Below are 19,599 nucleotides of genomic sequence, written 5' to 3'. Positions count from 1 at the left end.
AAACAAAAAAAAAAACAGCTTATTAATAAGCACTTCTTTGGCTAGATTTGTGTTCCTTTTAAATGAATAAATATCACAGAGTGAATATAGATCTGGTAGAGAATGTCACAGCATGATGTGTGAGATAGGGTGGGTGGGAAGATCTAGATAAAGGATACATGTTATAATTATTATTTTTTTAAAGATCAGGTTAACCATTATCCATGAAGTACTAGATTGGTTACAGGCGACAGACTTCATCTCGACAATGGAAAGTACAGTACTGTACCATGAGTTTATTGGCTGCAACTGAGACATTCATTTTTCAAAGTGTACTTTTGGCCAAAGACTATGAATCTAAACAGACAACCTGAAATAATCAAACATATATTGCATTTGTACACCACAAATTCATGCAATGCTATGCTTTGTGTCTTTAGTGCAATCCTCACTATTTGCTATTTTAATTTCGAACAGTACAAAGAGGTTATTTAAAATCTACTGGTATTAATGAGGAAGAACACTGACAGAACAGGTAGCGGGAGCTGGATTTGGAATAATTCAATGCTGTTTTTATTCTAGCCTTAGGTATTTTTTAACGTACACATTTGTTTTCACAGTACAACTTCCTTATTTTATATTTGAAATGACCCTTCTTGTGTGTCCTAGAAATTTTCTTTTTAAAGTGTTTCTATCAAACAAAGAAATGCAATGTGTCTGTTTGGAGAAACTTCACATTTAAGGAATGCACTTTTAGTTTTACTATGTATAAGTGTACCATGACCCAAGTCTGCTATTGTGTTGGTTTTTCAATGGAGTACAGCAGTATAAACCATTAATGAAAATACCTAGCTTGCTGTAGATTACACATTATTTACAAAATGTAACAAATATTATGCCTAGTTCCTGTAAATTGAAGTAAACACGACTATTCATCTTTTTTGATTATCGGCAACAAAATAAAGTTAAATGGACTTAAAAACCTAATAATCTATAACCCTGGTCAATGTATTACAGAGAGTGCTTCCCATCCCATTAAGTTTTTTTTTTTTTTTTTTCTTTTTTTTTTTTTAAATAAAGAATCTCTTGTGTAAACTGGCTTCAACAATACTTTGTGACAAATTCTGAATTCTCTAAACAAAATACATTCCAGCTCCCAAATTTTCAGAGGGCAAATTTTATAGGCACTTACAAAATGCATGTGATGCTTCTAGGGGTCTAAGCCTTATATTTCTAATGTCAATTCCCCTTTAAAAGACAATGAGATGAAACATTGCGTTATTAACATAACCCTGGTTCCCTGAAATAGGAATATTAACCATTACAAAATGGGTGCTTCCCTTTAAGACACCCGAACTGAAAAGTTCGATTTTCAGTTCGGGTGTCTTAAGGAAACACCCATTTTGTAATGCTTAATATTCCCTACTTGAAAGGGAACTGGTATATTGTCATGAGTTGTGATTGATACCAACATATGTAATAAACATATTATCTAGTACTATTCAGCAGATACTGTGCCTCATTTGTGAGTAGGTGGTGGTGTGGTTAGATCATTTGCCTTTCAACCTTGGTACAGGAGATTAATTTTGACCTGGTGCACTCATGTGAACTGTGGTCTGGTCGTCTGCACTGATCTCATCAACAAACATGCACAGTAAGAATTTGGAACAACTACAAATTAATATTAAAAAAGGAACAGTGTGTAGTATAATATGCCAGAGGTAGTTTCACTTCACTAATTATGAGATCCTGTGTGTGCTACATTGAGGCAGTATCTTCAAGGATGAGGAAAGCTGCTGAGCTTTAATGGAGATGGAAAACTAAACTGTCAGGCAAATGTAAATGCATAGCTTGTCTGTCAGTTTGAATAAGGGAGCCTGGACCTATGGTAACTGTATTCTTATTAATGCATTTGTAATTTTCAGGAAACCCCTTGGCAATGAGATTAAAACTGCAATCTGTTGTGTTCTGGTTAAGCAACAAAGAGAACTTCAGAATACCTTCAAACAGATCAAACAGATTTCAGACACAAGGCTGCAATCAGTAAGGGGTTTCTTTCACTACTGAAACTGTTCCAATATGCTCAAAAGTAAAACGTGGGAGTGTTGAGTGTCACAATACTGTACATCTTTAACTTTCCTACTCTGCTGGGGGCGCTGTTTCTCTATTCAGTTAATATGAATCTTATTAAAATAAGAATTACAGTACAGTCTTTCAACAATAATATAAAATCTCATATAAAAGAGAAACAAAAACCAAAATACCTCAACATGGGAATTTAAGTATGAGTGACCAGTTTTTAATTGTAAAGTATGTGCAACATTTTTAAAATGTTACATCACTGCATGACCTGTAATGCTCACAATATTTACATTAGACTGTTGCTTACATGAAACCATATAAACGCTAAAAAGGGGACTTAAAAACAAACTACTCCTAGCACCCACGTCAATGCTATCGGCAACCAATGAAATCAAGTGCACAGAAATACTTTACATAGCCTACTATTGTAAAGTATACATTGGTGAGAAAATACAAACTCAATTAGATACATGTTGAAAAACAACAACAACAACAACAACATCATCATGAACAAAAAATAAAGGGTTGGTCTCACAAAATAAGATTCAGGACAGAAAAGCAAAAATTAACACTTAATATTAACACACACACACACACCTGCAATGAGTAAAAAACACATCTGAGCAGACACACACATTAGGAAAGCAGGTTGGTACAATCATTTCAAACATAAAAACACATCAACCTGTGACAAAAATAAAGCAAACTTGAACTACACAAACATTTCACATGGGTTTGCACATGGGACTGAGACAGCCATCCATGTCATTGCACAAAGGGGTGAATGAACTTTACCAATGATACTGGAGCATCTGCTTCTTAGGCTTGGTAACGTGGTGCTGGTGCACCTCTGTATATTCATGTTGAAAACCTTGCATTTAAAACCTACGGCTAGAGGACAGTTCACTCTTGTATTCTAACTGAAGGATCCACAGAAGCTCAGACTGTTGACCCCCACATAACTTTTCAGTTCACCTTGTAACTCCAGCATCCTCTCATTTAGAGTGTTTAATTACGGACAGGCAAATACGTCCATGCTAAAATAGCAATTAAAAGTACGTCCATTCCTCCTACTGACGTTAAAGCTGAAATGTATCTTAAGAGATGTTTACAAGAGGGACAGCAAGCGTATACAAATGCACCACATCACTCGTAATATGTCGTACACAGGAATATTCAGTTATCAATGGTGCTGGTTACATCTTTGTGTGAAGGTTAGGTAGACAGGTTGCAAAAACAGCATCAACAGCTTGAACTCTCAAAACACTGATGTAACCAAAAAAAAAATTAAAATGTATAGCATTTTTTAAATGATTGAACTCTGTGTTTAACATGGCATATGTGCACTTAAATTATTGCAACAGTATACAACACTTTGCACAGCACTGCACTCCTGATAAAGAGTGCTCAACTGTTTGGCAATCTGCTGCTCTTACACCCAACATTTTCCATGCAGGTGCAGGAAAACTGGTTGACAGTCCACATCTCTATCTTTTGAAACTTCTGTTACTCACTATTGGCCTTGCACGTAAAAAAAAAAAAGTGAAATATCAAGGCCAGGGAATTAGTTATGGGCCCCTTGCATTAAAGTCTAATGGCATACACATGTTCTATTCACTGTCAAAATGGCCCAACTGAAAACTTGTGAATGATCAAATATAGAAATAAAAAGGGATGCCTCCATGACTTTCAAAAGGCTCTTATCAGTTACTTTCCCAAACCTGATCCACTGGTTGGTCAGATTTGAATATGAATATATATATATATATATATATATATATATATATATATATATATATATATATTCGATACGTTATCACCAGTTTCTGTAAAAAAACAACAGAAACTGGGCAGCTGGCTCTTTGAGCTAATATATATATATATATATATATATATATATATATATATATATATATGTATATATATATATATATATATATATATAATTTTTTAATTAAATTCCCAACCTTCAAACGAAAACTGCAAATAATAAAATTACATGATTACATCTTTCATATATTGGTTTAAGAAACAGAATATCGGTACTTTCAATACCATTAAGTACTCAGAATACATTAATTAGGTCTTCCAAAAAGAAGGAATAGCATTTAACCTAGGATATGAAATACATCTTTACAGAAACAAAAGTAATCTTCTTTTGGACGCATACAAGACTAGGAATCTGAGCCTATTATCATAATATAATACTGTGTATACAAGTTTATCTATTAAATAAAGAAGATACATACACATCTATCTATCCATCTATCTTTTTTGTGTTAGCTATCAACTGTATAGTGCTGCATATATGTGATCCATCATTGCAAAATTAGTTTAGCAGTGTTCAGTAATATTTCTTTATAGGGTTTCCATTATCATGTTTAAAAATAACTCACCATTTTATTGTCTATCTATTTTGACAAGAGGATAAAAACTATTCTTTGTTTTCATCAAATAGTTACTCTTTCAAATGATGTTGATGAACCTTTTTAATTGCATTTTATGCTAGGCAACTGATTTTGTACACATGGGCCACACATGGGCTGTAGCTCTAAATAAAAAAAACTAAAAAAAAAAACTAAGGCCATTCAGTTTAAAACTCTTACAATAATTATTGCCAACTATACTACTAATTAAATAACTATAAATAAATATGGCATACATTTAATATTTACAACACAAAATCTTTAAGGCCCCTAAAATTAAATCAATCTAAAGCATTGATGAAGCTTTGGCTGCTGTAGGTTTCTAATACTTGAAGTAAAGTGTGGATAATCACTCCTCATTTGGAATTAAAACTCTTTATGAATGCCTTATAAAAGTAACTCACTCTTTCAGTCCTTCTGTAAACATCTGTTAATATTTTTTGTCAAATATATTCAAGAATAGTGATTTACTTTTACTAGCTAAATAATTAGAACATTTAAATTTAAACATGTTGTCCTTTCAGGTTTTTAAGCTTCTGATGGCATCCTTTAGGACATGTTTACATCCTCAAATGTGTGAAAACAAATCCTAAGTATATACTTTCTGAAAATGTGTAAAGAATGAGTTTGAATGTCTACAAATCTCACTAGTGCAATTAAGGAATAATAAAAAATGGCTTTAAATATAGAATTCTCTCTCAATTTAGACATTTTGCACAACCTGCACCCCCCTCCACTCCCATCTAATATAAGGACTTGCTCCAACTTCGTGACTGCTCTGAAGCACATGCAACTGGTAAAGTTCATTCCATTCAGACATACATAAATGAACACTTATTGGTGTGAAGTGTCAGTCATAAATCAAGGGATTACATAATCATGCCTTTTCCTCTGCTGTTTGATACAAAAACAGCAATTTAAATATAGTCATATAAAACCTTTAGGCTGTATTTCTTTTTTATTTATCCTGTTTACACTGTTAGTTTTCTTGACTGTATACTGAATAAAAACAAAGAAATTTGTACACTTTTTTTGTACAATAAAAGATAAAGTGTGCATTAAGTACGCTTGTACATGACAGTATTGTACAATATTTACATATCTTTTCTGAATATCACCACGAAATTCTGCATCATCTATATACATATTGAAAATGTATCAGAAATATTTGGACTGTATTTTTCTTGTATGCAGTATTATATATATTTATTTTTATTTTTATTTTTCTTATTTTTTTAGAAAAAAATATTTCTTCAGCAAGCTGTAGACAAACTGTAACCATGATCTCACAATGTTTCTGATTGGCTTATCCAGCATGTTTATTGTCCCTCCTGACTGGTTGCAAAAATACTGTACCACGGTTTGAATGTAGCACCTTGTGGTGTTAATGTTTAAGACTCTGTATATACACAGCTCCACTGATAGGTACTGGACTGCTGATGAAGACATTCAATGCTATCTAGAGATCTTCCTTCTTTTGGGTTTCGGTGGTTTCACCTGTCTACCCATCTGTGGAATCTGGTGAACCTGCAAAATTAGGAAGAAAAGTTTTTAGAAAGAATATGCACATAGTATTACACCTTGCATGTGCATGTGTGTGTGTGTGTGTGTGTGTATCTCTATGATTCTTTAAATGTTATTTATAAAAATGACCACTAGAGATGTGCAGCTGTAATTTCTTTCCCCTCAAACAGTAATTTTGTACAGAATCCTGGTTGTCTCCACCCATTTGTAATGTACAAATCTTTAATAATTTGAGCTAATTGCCTTATTTCTTGCATAAAAGTACAAATCAGTCTTATTTCTGATCTCTATAAAGATTTGACCTCTTTTGAAGGCAATCTAAAATAATAATAAATAATCTTTTAGCATTTTTTGTTTTATTGATAATACAGGGTTAAGAAAAAGTAAAGAGAAACTCACACTGCCTGACATCTCACTCACGGCCTCGTGAATAGCAGCTTCTAAGTGATGATTCAACTTCCCACCTCTAAAAAAAACAGAACGTTTCAGAAATTATAACAAAAAAAGAGAATACCGGAACCTTTTATTGCTGGTTAAGCATTAAGCTCAAAACAGAAGGGCTAGATTTCCCAATGTCAAAACTGTAATTTATCATCTTATGTGAAATGACTTTAAAATGATATAGTTCATCCCAAAAGCATCATTTACACAACAGCTGATTACGTACTGGTGGACTTATACATAACATCAAGGTTTCATTGATGCTCACTGACAGAAAAATAGTGTGTCAGTAATATACTGTATACCCCCTCCACAGTAAATACAAAATTAGTTGTGAAAAATAAGATCTACAGACAGACAGGCAGGCAGACCGCTTCCTCCACAAATTCCCAGATAGTATCTCCTTTCTTAGCTCAATTTTTGTGTGAGTAAAATTACATATTTTATATTCATGTACAAAAGTTGTATCATATAAAAAAAAGGGAATGTTTTGTAAATCTTAACTTGAAGCATGCACTACATAGGTGGAATTGTATAAAAAAAGTAAATTTAGCTGAATGCAAGGACCAGCAGTTTTTATAACCTTCTGAAATAAATTCTGCTGAATATGCAAAGAACACTGCTGGGGATAATGGCTCCTCTGACATGGGCTGATTTTGTTGGATGATGATGCCACACTCTCAAGGCAAGAGGTCATTATTTTGTTTCTGGCTAATCAGCTCTGGTGTGTTAACTGACAAATTTCCAAAGGTCCTACATCAACCAACCATCCATCAGCACTGAACAACTACTTCAGAACCATTTGTGCTCCCTTTTACCCCTAAAACCAGGATTTACTAACACTTTATATAAAGCTCATGCATTCTTACTTTCTGTTCCTCTTCCTGGCTCGGTTGAAGGCTTCTAGACCTTCAGTTAGTGTCTTCAACTTCCCTGGCTCCACCTGAGTGAAGGTATGAACACCAAACCACATTACCCAGACCTGCAATTATTAAACATGGACTTTACTTCACTGCTAAACTTGTACTTCTTGCACTGTGGTCACACTCTAATCTGAACAACTGATGCTGTCATTTGTTTAACATTTGGTCAAGTGAAGTTTTATGTAAGCTGAATATTTAACCCCTTAACTTTTTGTTTTGTTTTAAGACCAAGACAAACACGAGTAAAATCCAATATGTAATGCAAGTGAGCAAAATGTCTCACTGCAGTGGCTATTTCATGTAATTTGAAACATTATTTTGCAGCTCCTCGACTTATTTTAAAAAGCATCCAAGGCAGAATATGGGATACTATATCATATTACTAAACAAAACTATTTAATTTTTTGGTTGCAGGTTTTTTTTAACAAAAGACAATTCTGGAGAACCACATGTCACTTTGCTAGCTGTTCAGGAGTGGTTGACTGATCATAAGGACCCCTTCCTATTAGCAACTCAGAAAAGATGACAACAAGAAAATGAGATATAATATATTAACAGATAGTTTTAACGCACCTTCCCCTCCTCAGTGTTTTGTACAGAAGAATTGTGCACCTCCTCCTCCCTCACCAATTTACCAGGCCATGAAGGGAAACCTTTGATCTGGCCCCAGACCAAGTCACCTGCATTGAACGTCCTAGGCCTGTAATGTCTTAACTCGTTGGAAGACGGAGAGTCTGGATTCCTCAAGTCCTCCTCGCTGCTTATGCTTTTAGTGTCTGAAGGGCTCGGGGCACACCCATTAATTCTCTCTGCACTGAAGTTTCCGTTGTAATGAATGTAATCTTTGACCAAAGAACCTTCCAAGCTGGTGGAGGAGCTGGGGGATTGATCCTCTGTTGCCAGGTCCTGCTTGGGGGTGCTCAGCAACTCCCTGTAACCCCTGCCTGGCTGAGGCTGGTTACCGTTAATGTATGCACACCTTTCCACTGTGTTCTCCAGTCTCTCCTTAAAATTCACCATAGTTCTTTTGCAGTTGTTAAACCTGAAGTTCTCCTCAAGAAACCGATTTTCGTTTGGCATTAATACTGTATGATGGTGGTGTTGCTGATGCTCAATAGGCAGTGGCAGCATTGGTGAGATGCTGTTGGGCCTCTCCTTGCAAGGGCTGCTGTGGACAGGGGCAGAGCGCCCTAAAACCTCTTCAAACTTCCATGGATTTCCATCTGCTCCTGGGACTTGGTCTACCTCCCACAGTTTCCTAGGGGTGTTGCGGCCTGGAGATTTGAAGTACTCATAGGCCTCCCCTCCTTCTGGAGTGCTTTTGCCCTGCTCAGAGTTCTTACGCACCCTCGATCCCCTAGTGTTTCTGGCACGGGTTTCCGGCTCTTGGCACGAAGGTCTTCTGCCGTGTATGACTGCATTGACAGCGTGGGAGAGGTTGACAGGGTCCGCAATGGAGGCAGTAAAGGCACTCAGAGCTGGGATGGGGCTCATCTGAGTGGTGCTACTCACGGATGTGGTGATGACCACCTGCATGCCCTTGCTGGCAGCGTCCACCACGGCTTTGTAAATTGCATCCACAGAGGAGTCCCCCCTGGGACCTGCTCCTTGGAGGCTACCTGTGGCCTGTTGGCCTGCAGTTTGTTCTGTTCTTTGTGGCTGTGATTCACAAGGGCCGTCTCGGAAAGCAGGTAGGCCTGCGTGGGGATGCTCAGGAAGTGATGTCATCCCAGACTGAAGGTTCATCGGTTTGCTGGAAACAGCAATGTCTTCAGGTAAACTCACCTGAAAAATAAATTAAATAAATCACAGTTGCTTAATGAAGAGGATACCATGATGTGCAAATATGTGCATGCTCAAACAGTAGAGCAGAATTCATGTAAAATAAATACAAAGATTTATGAGTCATCCCCTTGAATACTGCCACATAAAATGGGGGGAATTTATTTATTTATTTTTTACATCATTACACTGTATTTTAAGTAATGTTAATAATGTTAATAACCGAGTTAAAAAAGGCAGTTAACTTAAATTGTAGTTTGAATAGCTGTAAACCCTTATATCAACAAGACCCTCTCTGTGAACAGGATGTTGGGTTTAAACTGGGCTGCTGGGTAATATATCACCTGAAAATTTTGAAATAGACAGGCCATGGGGCTGGAGCTGTCAGCTGGCCCAGAGAAGAGGTGCTCTCTTTGGAACCCCTGGTGACACTGGACACCTTGAAGTCCCTGAAGCAGCTGCTGCTGGTTCTGATGAAACATCTGGTTGTTGTTGTTAATCAGTGACTGTAGATTACTCAGCTGTGGGTTATTTAGACTGTTTAATGAAGAGACATCACCTATTGGGTAAAAAAAAAAGAAAAAAAAGATAAAGAAATATAAGCTACTGTTCAAATAAAACCAAATACATATATACAAATTTGAACTATATCAAACTGAAAATAACATTAAAAAGAACTTGTTAAATGTATGTAACCCATTGAATTGTTAAGTCCGTGCTTGAATAGTGGTTCTTTAGCTCATTCAATTTCAATATGCAAAACACAGGTTTGCAAAAAACAATTCTGATATGAAACAACCAAGTGCACAGTATTTCTCAAAATTACATCATACTGTAAACTGTAACATAGAAATTATGCCCATCACAGCTCCACATTAAAAAGGTTAAGGTCAAGAAATACTACTAACTTTTTTGTGATTTCATACTGGCCTATACCATTCTGCTGAATCATTACAAAGTGAGGCAGAGTATATTCTATTTAATTTCAAAGCAACATGGATTTAGAAAACAGGTTGTTAAATACCAGTAATATTTTCTACTTTCTGTTACTTGACAACTGCAGAAAGCTAGTACTGATCAGATTTACCATGAACAGCACACCTATTCAATATTTGCTGCACATTCATGCAAATCGATTAACTCAAGCAGGCCTCTGGGTTTAAGAGTCAACCCAAGAGAGTTTCTGTAATGGTACAGTATCAGTGATGGTGTGACACATGGTGCAAGACAGCATTATTTTGTTCAGTGGAGCAGCTCTAACACCAGACTGAACACGGACAATTACAGCTCTATTCAGATAAAAGATAACCCCTGACTGAGTAATAAGGAGAAATCAATAGGGACATTAAGGGTCATAGCATACATCTGACACAGTAGTTTGGATAAAGTTGAAATCCATATTTTCTCCAGCATGACCATACGAACGACCAACACGGGTTAAATAATGTGTCACTCAGATTGACTGCAATTAAGTAATAGGCCACGATAATAATAATCCATTGGAAACTAAATAACAGTTGGACTAATCTTAAAGTTTACAACAACAAACTAGATAAATCACACATTAACGAATAATGTACCAAATACAGACCGAACTAAAGCACTTTATTAAAAAACAGTACTTTGCACTTGTTTTCTTAAACTACACTGTGCTGTTATCTCTTTCAAATCAACTTTCTTTTATTATTTCTGCCATTCACACATTAATTTTACAGTAAGATGATGGTACAGTGCAACATAACCAGTTGCTCCCTCCTTGTAGGCTACATGACATTCTGTTTGTGTATATTATAGTGAAACAAAAGTATATTGTGAAGCTTACAAAAAACAAGAACAATTTGTTTCCATGAACGACTGCTTGCTCAACGAGTCCTGCCAATTCACACTGTATATTAAATATTTTTTTCACTGAGAACTAAATGTCAATTAATTGTATAATTCTGTCTTATTCCATCTTTGCTGGGAAGATGAGTGTAGTAAAGCCTATCTGAAACTGGTTAGTTCTTTTAACTTTCACTGGTAGTTTGAAACTAACAGAAAAAAATATATTGCTAAGAATCTATTGTCAACTGACTGGCTGTCAAAACTATTTTATTATTATTTCCTGAAAGGTATATACTACGGCTTGTATCTGTTACAACTTAAAATGCAATACTACGCACACAATGAGAAATGAAATGCTCAGAACGACTTAAAATGCAATACTACGCACACAATGAGAAATGAAATGCTCAGAACGACTTAAAATGCAATACTACGCACACAATGAGAAATGAAATGCTCAGAACGACTTAAAATGCAATACTACGCACACAATGAGAAATGAAATGCTCAGAACGACTTAAAATGCAATACTACGCACACAATGAGAAATGAAATGCTCAGAACGACTTAAAATGCAATACTACGCACACAATGAGAAATGAAATGCTCAGAACGACTTAAAATGCAATACTACGCACACAATGAGAAATGAAATGCTCAGAACGACTTAAAATGCAATACTACGCACACAATGAGAAATGAAATGCTCAGAACGACTTAAAATGCAATACTACGCACACAATGAGAAATGAAATGCTCAGAACGACTTAAAATGCAATACTACGCACACAATGAGAAATGAAATGCTCAGAACGACTTAAAATGCAATACTACGCACACAATGAGAAATGAAATGCTCAGAACGACTTAAAATGCAATACCACGCAACACAATGAGAAATGAAATGCTCAGAACGACTTAAAATGCAATACCACGCAACACAATGAGAAATGAAATGCTCAGAACGACTTAAAATGCAATACCACGCAACACAATGAGAAATGAAATGCTCAGAACGACTTAAAATGCAATACTACGCACACAATGAGAAATGAAATGCTCAGAACGACTTAAAATGCAATACTACGCACACAATGAGAAATGAAATGCTCAGAACGACTTAAAATGCAATACTACGCACACAATGAGAAATGAAATGCTCAGAACGACTTAAAATGCAATACCACGCAACACAATGAGAAATGAAATGCTCAGAACGACTTAAAATGCAATACCACGCAACACAATGAGAAATGAAATGCTCAGAACGACTTAAAATGCAATACCACGCAACACAATGAGAAATGAAAGCTCGGATCCATTTAAAAGATTTGTGTTTTCACCAACTCGTTGAAGGTGCAACTATCCTGTATCTAAAATAACTATAAAACTAGATGTTGAGCACAACCTATTTCAGTTTCATAGATTTCCTTGTAAATTAATATGAGCAAAGTTCATATTTATCTGTGAGTTCATACAGGAATCCAAAATCAGAACATTGGTTCTACTCCTACTTTGAAAAAGACAATAACAGAGAATAGATCAATTTTGTTGGATATTTTGACCTACATGGAATGTAATAGGAGTTTTTACCTAATTTGTTTAAATTTTACGGAATCGGATATCATTCAATATTGAATATAGATCAGCACAGCATTCCTTAATTTTTTATTTATTGCAGTATAAAAGGCCATTTGAAAGGATTTCTAGTACACTTGTGTTAAGGCTACCTCTCCCTGCACGTCAACATAAAAAGCCCACATTAACAGTAGAACTGGTTACCTATTCTGTGAGAAAAGCATAAATATTTTTTTACAATGTGATCTTACTAAGCAGACCTGTCCCCAGCACAGGGTTCAGAAGTTGTGGCACCACTGAACCACTGAGGAGTTTAGCAGGTCCTGTCGCGTTCCCGGGGTTGTTCGATAGGTTCAGCAGTGTTTCTGCCATCGAAGCTATGGCCGACCCACCCAGCGAGGAGACAGCCATGGATGCCACCGACGAGGAGGAGGATGACGATGTAGTGGTTGTGGTAGTGGTTGCCTGGGAGGAGGTTGCTATGGGTACCTCAGAATGATTAGTAGCACTGTCCATTGCACAGTTCAGGAGGCTTCCCAACAGCTGGGGATTCATGGACATTAGCCCAGAGGCCCCAGTGACAGCGGGGAGGAGTAGGGCATTAGGAGTAGTGTCGTTTCTCACTAAAGAGCTCTGCAGAGGGTGGGCCATCAATGCCTCTGATCTACTGCAGTCTGACTGATTATGTTGTAAATGGTCTGGCAGGACTGGTGTCATGGAAGCTAAAGAGTTGTTTTTCGGTTGTTGTTGTTGTTGTTGCTGTTGTAACCGATCTGGGAGGTTCAAGTTAAAAGGGGGGAGAGGAAGCATTGCGGCCGCCTGAGCTTGATTCTGAAGCAGAGCTGCTAGGAGCTGGAGCTGACCAGGAGGCAATGCCTGCCCATCCATATCATTAGAGAGCAAAGCCAAAGCAGCATTAAGATTGGGGTTTAGGATGCCTAGTGTGTTGAGGTTGCTGTCTCCTGAAGGAGCTGCTAACATGTTTAGCAGATTCTGGTTTAGGAGCTGTTGTTGCTGATGCTGCTGCTGCTGTTGATTGTTCATGGCTAAAGGGATGGAGAGGGAACCTAGAAGGTTTGTGTTTAAGGGGTTTGGGAGACTGCTGCTGGCCAGGTTATTTTGTGGGAACTGAAACATCTGCTCTTGTCCCATGAATGGAAAGGCGCAACCAATTGGTAGCTGACCCTGCAGTGGGTTGCCACTCGCGGTTCGAACAATAACTCCATCCTGCATTACAGATGTAGTCTTGGTGATGGCAGGCTGATTGGCACCGGCTACTGCCATGGACGACGATAGGCCTGAATTTCCTGTAATATATAGAAATAGACTGATTAGAGGATTTATGCCTCGGATGTTTAACATAAGTTGGCAGTGTGGTCAACTGCCTACAGCCAAGGGCTGGAGGGCAACATATCCAGGTTTTAAACTCCAGTTTTGATGTTGACTATAATACAACTTTTATGTGCAAAGGCAAATGACCTTTTATGTTCCTTAAATAGTAAAATGCAGGTGTCCACTATATAGAAAATATAATATACGCAGGATTCCAGCCAGATTTGGTAAATTATTTATTTTTGAAGGGTTTATTTTTCAATGGTAAGTAGTAGTATTAATACTATTGAAAAAAATAATATTATTCACCCCCCTGCAAAGTTTTCACATTTTGTTGGCACCTGCGCGTACTCCACGATGCTTTCAAATTAGACTTTACTACTCCACATTGATAAAGTAAAAAAATGCATATAGAATATAAATAAGTAAGATTTACAGAGAAAAATGGATTAATCTCAGTTGCATAAGTATTCAACCCCTTTGATACTGCAGCCCTAAATCAGCTCAGGTGCAAATGATTTGTTTGAAAGGTCACAAAATTAGGTTTCAGCCTGTGTGTACTCAAAGTGGCTTAACTTGTAGATAATTTCCCTCAGGTATATAAAGACTTTCAAGCTGCAACTCACATAGTGATCCAACAAAGCAACCACGATGACCAAGGAGCTTTCGAAACAAGTCAGGGATAAAGTGGTAGAGAGGCACAGAGCAGGAGAAGGGTACAAGAAAATTCAAGAAGTGGAAGATGCATCATACCACCCAGACACTACCCAGATTAGGTCGCCCTCCCAAACTGAGCAGCCGGGCAAGCAGGAAACTGGTTCTGGATGTCACTCTGAAGCCAACAATGACTTGAGAGATCTGCAAAGTTCTGTGTCTGAGATGGGAGTCAGTGTTCACACATCAACAATAAGCCGGTCCCTACACAAAGATGGCCTGTATGGATGGGTGGCAAGAAAGAAGCCATTACTCAAAAAGCCTCATCTTAAAGCAGGTATGGAGGAAAAAGGTTTTGTGGTCAGACGAGACATAAATGTAATTTTTCGGTCTAAATTCCAAGCGCTACGTCTGGCGGAAGCCCAACACTGCACATCACCCAGTCAAAACCATCCCAACTGTCAAGCATGGTGGTGGCAGCATCATGTTATGGGGATGCTCCTCTTCAGCAGGGACTGGGAAGCTTGTCAGGATAGAGGGGAGAATGGATGGTACAAAGTACAGGCGAGTCCTTAAGGAAAACCTGTTTGAGTCAGCCATGACTCTGAAACGGGAGGAAATTCACATTTCAGCAGGACAATGACCCAAAGCACAAAGCCAAAGCCCCACTTGAGTGGTTGAACAAAAAGAGAATTAATGTTCTTGAGTGGCCCAGTCAAAGTCCTGACTTGAATCCAATTTAAAATTTATGGCGAGACTTGAAGATTGCAGTCCATCGACGATCCCAAACAAACTCATCCGAACTGGAGCAATTTTCCTGTGAAGAATGGTCAAAAATTTCACCATCCTACTGTGCAAAGCTAGTAGAGACCTATTCAAAAAGACTCATAGCAGTAATTGCGGCAAAATGTGCTTCTACCAAGTACTAACTTAAGGGGCTGAATACTTATGCAACCAGTAAATTTCATTTTGTACATTTTCTTTGCAAGTTTTGCTAACATTTAACCTCCTCCTCATATAACAGCATTCACTTTAACCACTACAGCTTTGAATAAAAAAAAAGTTTGTTTGAAAAACTGTGCACAGATTATTTGTAATTCAACAAAATGTGACATTATTGGTAGAGGGTGAATACTTCTGCAAACCACTTTATTTATGTGTGTGTGTGTATATATATATATATATATATATATAATATATATATATATATATTTACTTGACTATATGAAACAAGTTGGCAACAGCTTTCTTACTGTAGATCTGTCTTGTTAAGGAATCCTATGCCCTTGCAGAATGACAACACACACATTTTTAATTATAAATAAGTACTGTCTTGTTTACAGTGTCATCCAATTTTAAGGATTTTAAAAGATGATGGAAGCACAAAATGGTAAAGTGACTTATCAAGGCCAAACAATGAGTCAGTGTTGGATCCAACCCCAAAATCTTATGCCTTTTTAAAACATGCCCAAAATTAATAAACTGGTTGGAATAAGTTTTACAGTACATCCTTCATACTTAGGAACTGGAAATACTTCTGAAACACTGAATCATGTCTACATTTGTTGACATTTCTGAATGAATCAGCATTAACTTGGCCATTCTAATTCTTTTAGGTACCCGCCTCACTATTCCTGCAAATATTCTGAAGCATAACAGAAAAGTTACCGGGGACTTGAAATGCTCCAAAAGGTTAAAATAAAAGGAATATTAAGGGAATAATACTGCATATGTCTATATACAGCATCTATATGCACACTTATAGGGCTAAGATACATAATTAAGGCATCAAAAATATTAAAGCAGATGACATCGAAATCCATTTTTTAGCCACAGCTATTAATGTACTGTGCATCCAATTACATATTCATAAGAGTTAAAACACCCGTTACAGATTAATTCATTAAAAAGCAGCCTTGTACATCATTTCATGGTACCTCATAACTTCTATTGCATTGTTCTATAACCCAGGTATTCGTCCATTACAGAAAACAATCGAAGAGATGGATAAATTGAACTGAAGGGAAGGGAATAGCTGCATCAATGACAATGTACTGTAGCTAGGTAATATAGGCCTTCAAGATCTTCTGCAGGATATGAAAGCAAGTCATTTTCAACCAGCAGATTTAGGCAACTGCATGCGTTTATAAATCACAATGTACAATAAAAAATAAATAAATAAATAAATAAATAAATAAATAATGATCTATAAATGATAGCCTGGTGGTCGCCGGTTTGAGTCCAGGCTATTCCACTGCCGACCGTGGACAAGAGCTCCTAAGGGGCGGCGCACAATTGGCCGAGCGTCGCCCGGGTGGGGAAGGTTTAGGTCGGCCAGGGTGTCCTCAGCTCACCGTGCACCAGTGACACCTGTAGTCTGGTTGGGCACCTGCGGGCTTGCCTGTAAGCTGCCCAGAGCTGCGTTGTCCTCCGACGCTGTAGCTCTGAGGTGGCTGCATGGTGGGCCTGCAGAGTGAAAATAAGCGGTCGGCTTGAGGCACACATTTCGGAGGACAGCGTGTGTTCGTATTCGCCGCTCCTGAGTCAGAGCGGAGATGGCAGCGGTGAGCGGAGCCTAAAATAATTGGCTATTTCAAATTGGGAGAAAAACAAGGTAAAAATCAATTTGTGACTACTACATTTAAAATATATAAATAAAGAAATAAAATTAAATTCATTGGACTGCACACGCCAGTATTAGTGTTCTGTAGCTACCTGAGTAACATAAAAGTAAATATTAATTCTTAATGGCTTTATATACTGTGCAGACATAAAATCATTGTAAGTAGTACACACTTATAAATAGGTTCCACTTCTTTAGAGTATTTGTGGTTAAGCACAACGCCTTGTGCCAATGTGTCCTAGAGAAATGAATATTTAAGATGTGTGTTCTTCCTACACAACTTTGATGTATATTCCTTAGTACTGCTATCTCCATTACATTCTCAAACAGATGCCAAGGAAACTCTCCTCTACAAAGGGAAGCTTCTACTCTCAGCATCATTAACAGTCACAAAAGTCAGAACTGAGAAAAAAATGACAGATATTTTAATTATTACTAAAAATGTTAGAGGTCTTTTTACAGGAGGTCTCTACAAAAAAAGTACACAAAAAGGAAGGCAATTTCTTATGTTCATTTGTGGTGAAATTACTAACAGCCGCACTTCCATAATTGGGCAAATCCACTTAATGTGTAGGGTTCATTTATGAAATTGTCAGTGATGAAACTGTATTTTTTAATGTTACATAAATTTAGTCAACATAGTAGTAGCAGGAATGGGCTATTCATGTTTGAGTTCTGCTTTTTTCTTTTAAAATTAGGCTAGACAACAGACTGCCCAGTGGAGATCTGATAAAAGACAAAAGGCAGAATATACCAGTCTGAGGGACTATTTATTAATCTTAAACTGAATATGCACTACAATATCCCCCAAACCAAACTTAATAAATGATAAATAATTAGAATACTACTGTAGCTTTAAATGTTACTTGTATTATTTGCTATTGGAGTGATATTAAAATGTTTATGACATTGTTCAACTGTCTTGAATATTAAGTGCCATTTCAAAGAGAGCCTCACTCACAGTAGGTTCATCTTACTAACACAATTATTCCCAGAAATGAGTTAAATATTTAACACTTTATTAAGTATTTAAAACAAAATATGCAAGCAGCAATCCTTGTTAGATCAGAAGTATCTGCACTGTGTTATTTATATTCATTTAATTTGCACAGTTCACAATGCTGATGAATAACAACATTTGCACAGTATACTATTGAATGGATAATAAGAACAATGGCTACATGTATGATAATGATATTATTTATCAAACATGCTTGGAAGCAGAATTATTAAGCCTTGCCATCAGATTCTTAGCTTTACTAATTCTACTGTTTTCATCAAAAAAGCAGAAGCAAAATACAGTTAACAAACAAAGTCTTCCAGAGACTAGACAGACAGCCTGTGTCAATAACTGGACATACCAAGTTACAGATTCATATTTTTAAATTTGACAAATATTCCATCGCCCCTCACAACTGCAGTATAAACCTGCAGTGGAACAACCAACCCAGCACCACTGCTCTATAACCCTTACGAAGGGGTGACAATCACTTGATCACTGTAAACAACCACCACTAGGGGCTGCTAAGGTCCCTTGTTTTATTATGACAAGTAGAGGATAGAAGAGGAGAGGCAGCTAACTCTAACAGTCTTAAGTTTAGCAGAACCAAAAGAACAAAAAATAAAATCAATAAAAACATTAGCTTTGTATGTTTAGCACCGAATAACCCCAACAGTTGTACTGTTGTTACACAAAGACAAGACTCTTTCTACTACTGTATATGCGAAAGAATTCAGTACTGGCAAGTTGCAGAGCATTGATGGGTTTAGAGGAAGTCATTCTGGTGGATATCATTTTTTGGTTATTTTGTATTTAAAAAAAATCATTTTTCAAAAGTGTTGATATGTCTAGTAGTTATTTAGTGTTTTTAAAATCATTAATAAGAATTACATTTCTTGATCATTAATTTGTAAACTTAGTATAAACTTAAAAAATGACATAGGTTGTAATCTTCTCAGGAAACAGCCTTGGTGGACACTGTGTTACTTACCGCAATATTGGCACGGAAGACGCAGTACAAAAACAATCTTCTAAATGTAATTGGATCCTCTTAGCATGAATAAACTTTCAAAAAACAAATCAAAACAAAAATACAAATCAGTGTTGGGGTTATTTTGTGGTGTTAATTCACATTTGGAACCAGTACTAAATTCTTTCACATATCCAATTCAGGCTACACATGGCAGGACTTCCTTTCTATCAAAGATTATCTAATGTCAAATCCAAAATACATTAAAAAGGTACCAAATATGCACATACATAATGTAAATTCCAGATTATTTCTCAATGAGTGAATATTGGACTACATTTGAAAAATGATAATGATACAATGCCTGTAAAGGGTAATTTATATATATATATATATATATATATATATATATATATATATATATATATATATATATATATATATATTTTACACACACACAC

The 19,599-nt window shown here is 36.6% G+C and overlaps 1 protein-coding gene across 5 annotated transcripts in view; it reads right to left on the bottom strand.

The window, feature by feature from the left end:
- Positions 1 to 4,026: 4,026 nt before the first annotated feature.
- Positions 4,027 to 19,599, bottom strand: part of LOC117412948 (methyl-CpG-binding domain protein 5-like) — a 49,541-nt gene continuing 33,968 nt past the window's right edge. For 2 of the 5 annotated variants that reach the window (XM_034021606.3, XM_034924464.2), the window contains exons 6-11: positions 12,811 to 13,866; positions 9,502 to 9,716; positions 7,949 to 9,160; positions 7,322 to 7,434; positions 6,411 to 6,477; positions 4,027 to 6,014 (exon numbers count right to left, since the gene is read on the bottom strand). In XM_034021606.3, coding sequence (XP_033877497.3) covers positions 5,943 to 6,014; positions 6,411 to 6,477; positions 7,322 to 7,434; positions 7,949 to 9,160; positions 9,502 to 9,716; positions 12,811 to 13,866 — 2,735 coding nt within the window. In that variant the 3' untranslated portion in view covers positions 4,027 to 5,942. The remainder of the gene's footprint in view (positions 6,015 to 6,410; positions 6,478 to 7,321; positions 7,435 to 7,948; positions 9,161 to 9,501; positions 9,717 to 12,810; positions 13,867 to 19,599) is intronic. The other 3 variants (XM_034021623.3, XM_034021614.3, XM_034021632.3) reach the window with 3 other exon arrangements.

This window comes from Acipenser ruthenus, chromosome 10, assembly GCF_902713425.1.
Source record: "Acipenser ruthenus chromosome 10, fAciRut3.2 maternal haplotype, whole genome shotgun sequence".
NCBI classification, from domain to species: Eukaryota; Metazoa; Chordata; class Actinopteri; order Acipenseriformes; family Acipenseridae; genus Acipenser; species Acipenser ruthenus.
This window is presented reverse-complemented; position numbering and strand designations above follow the sequence as displayed.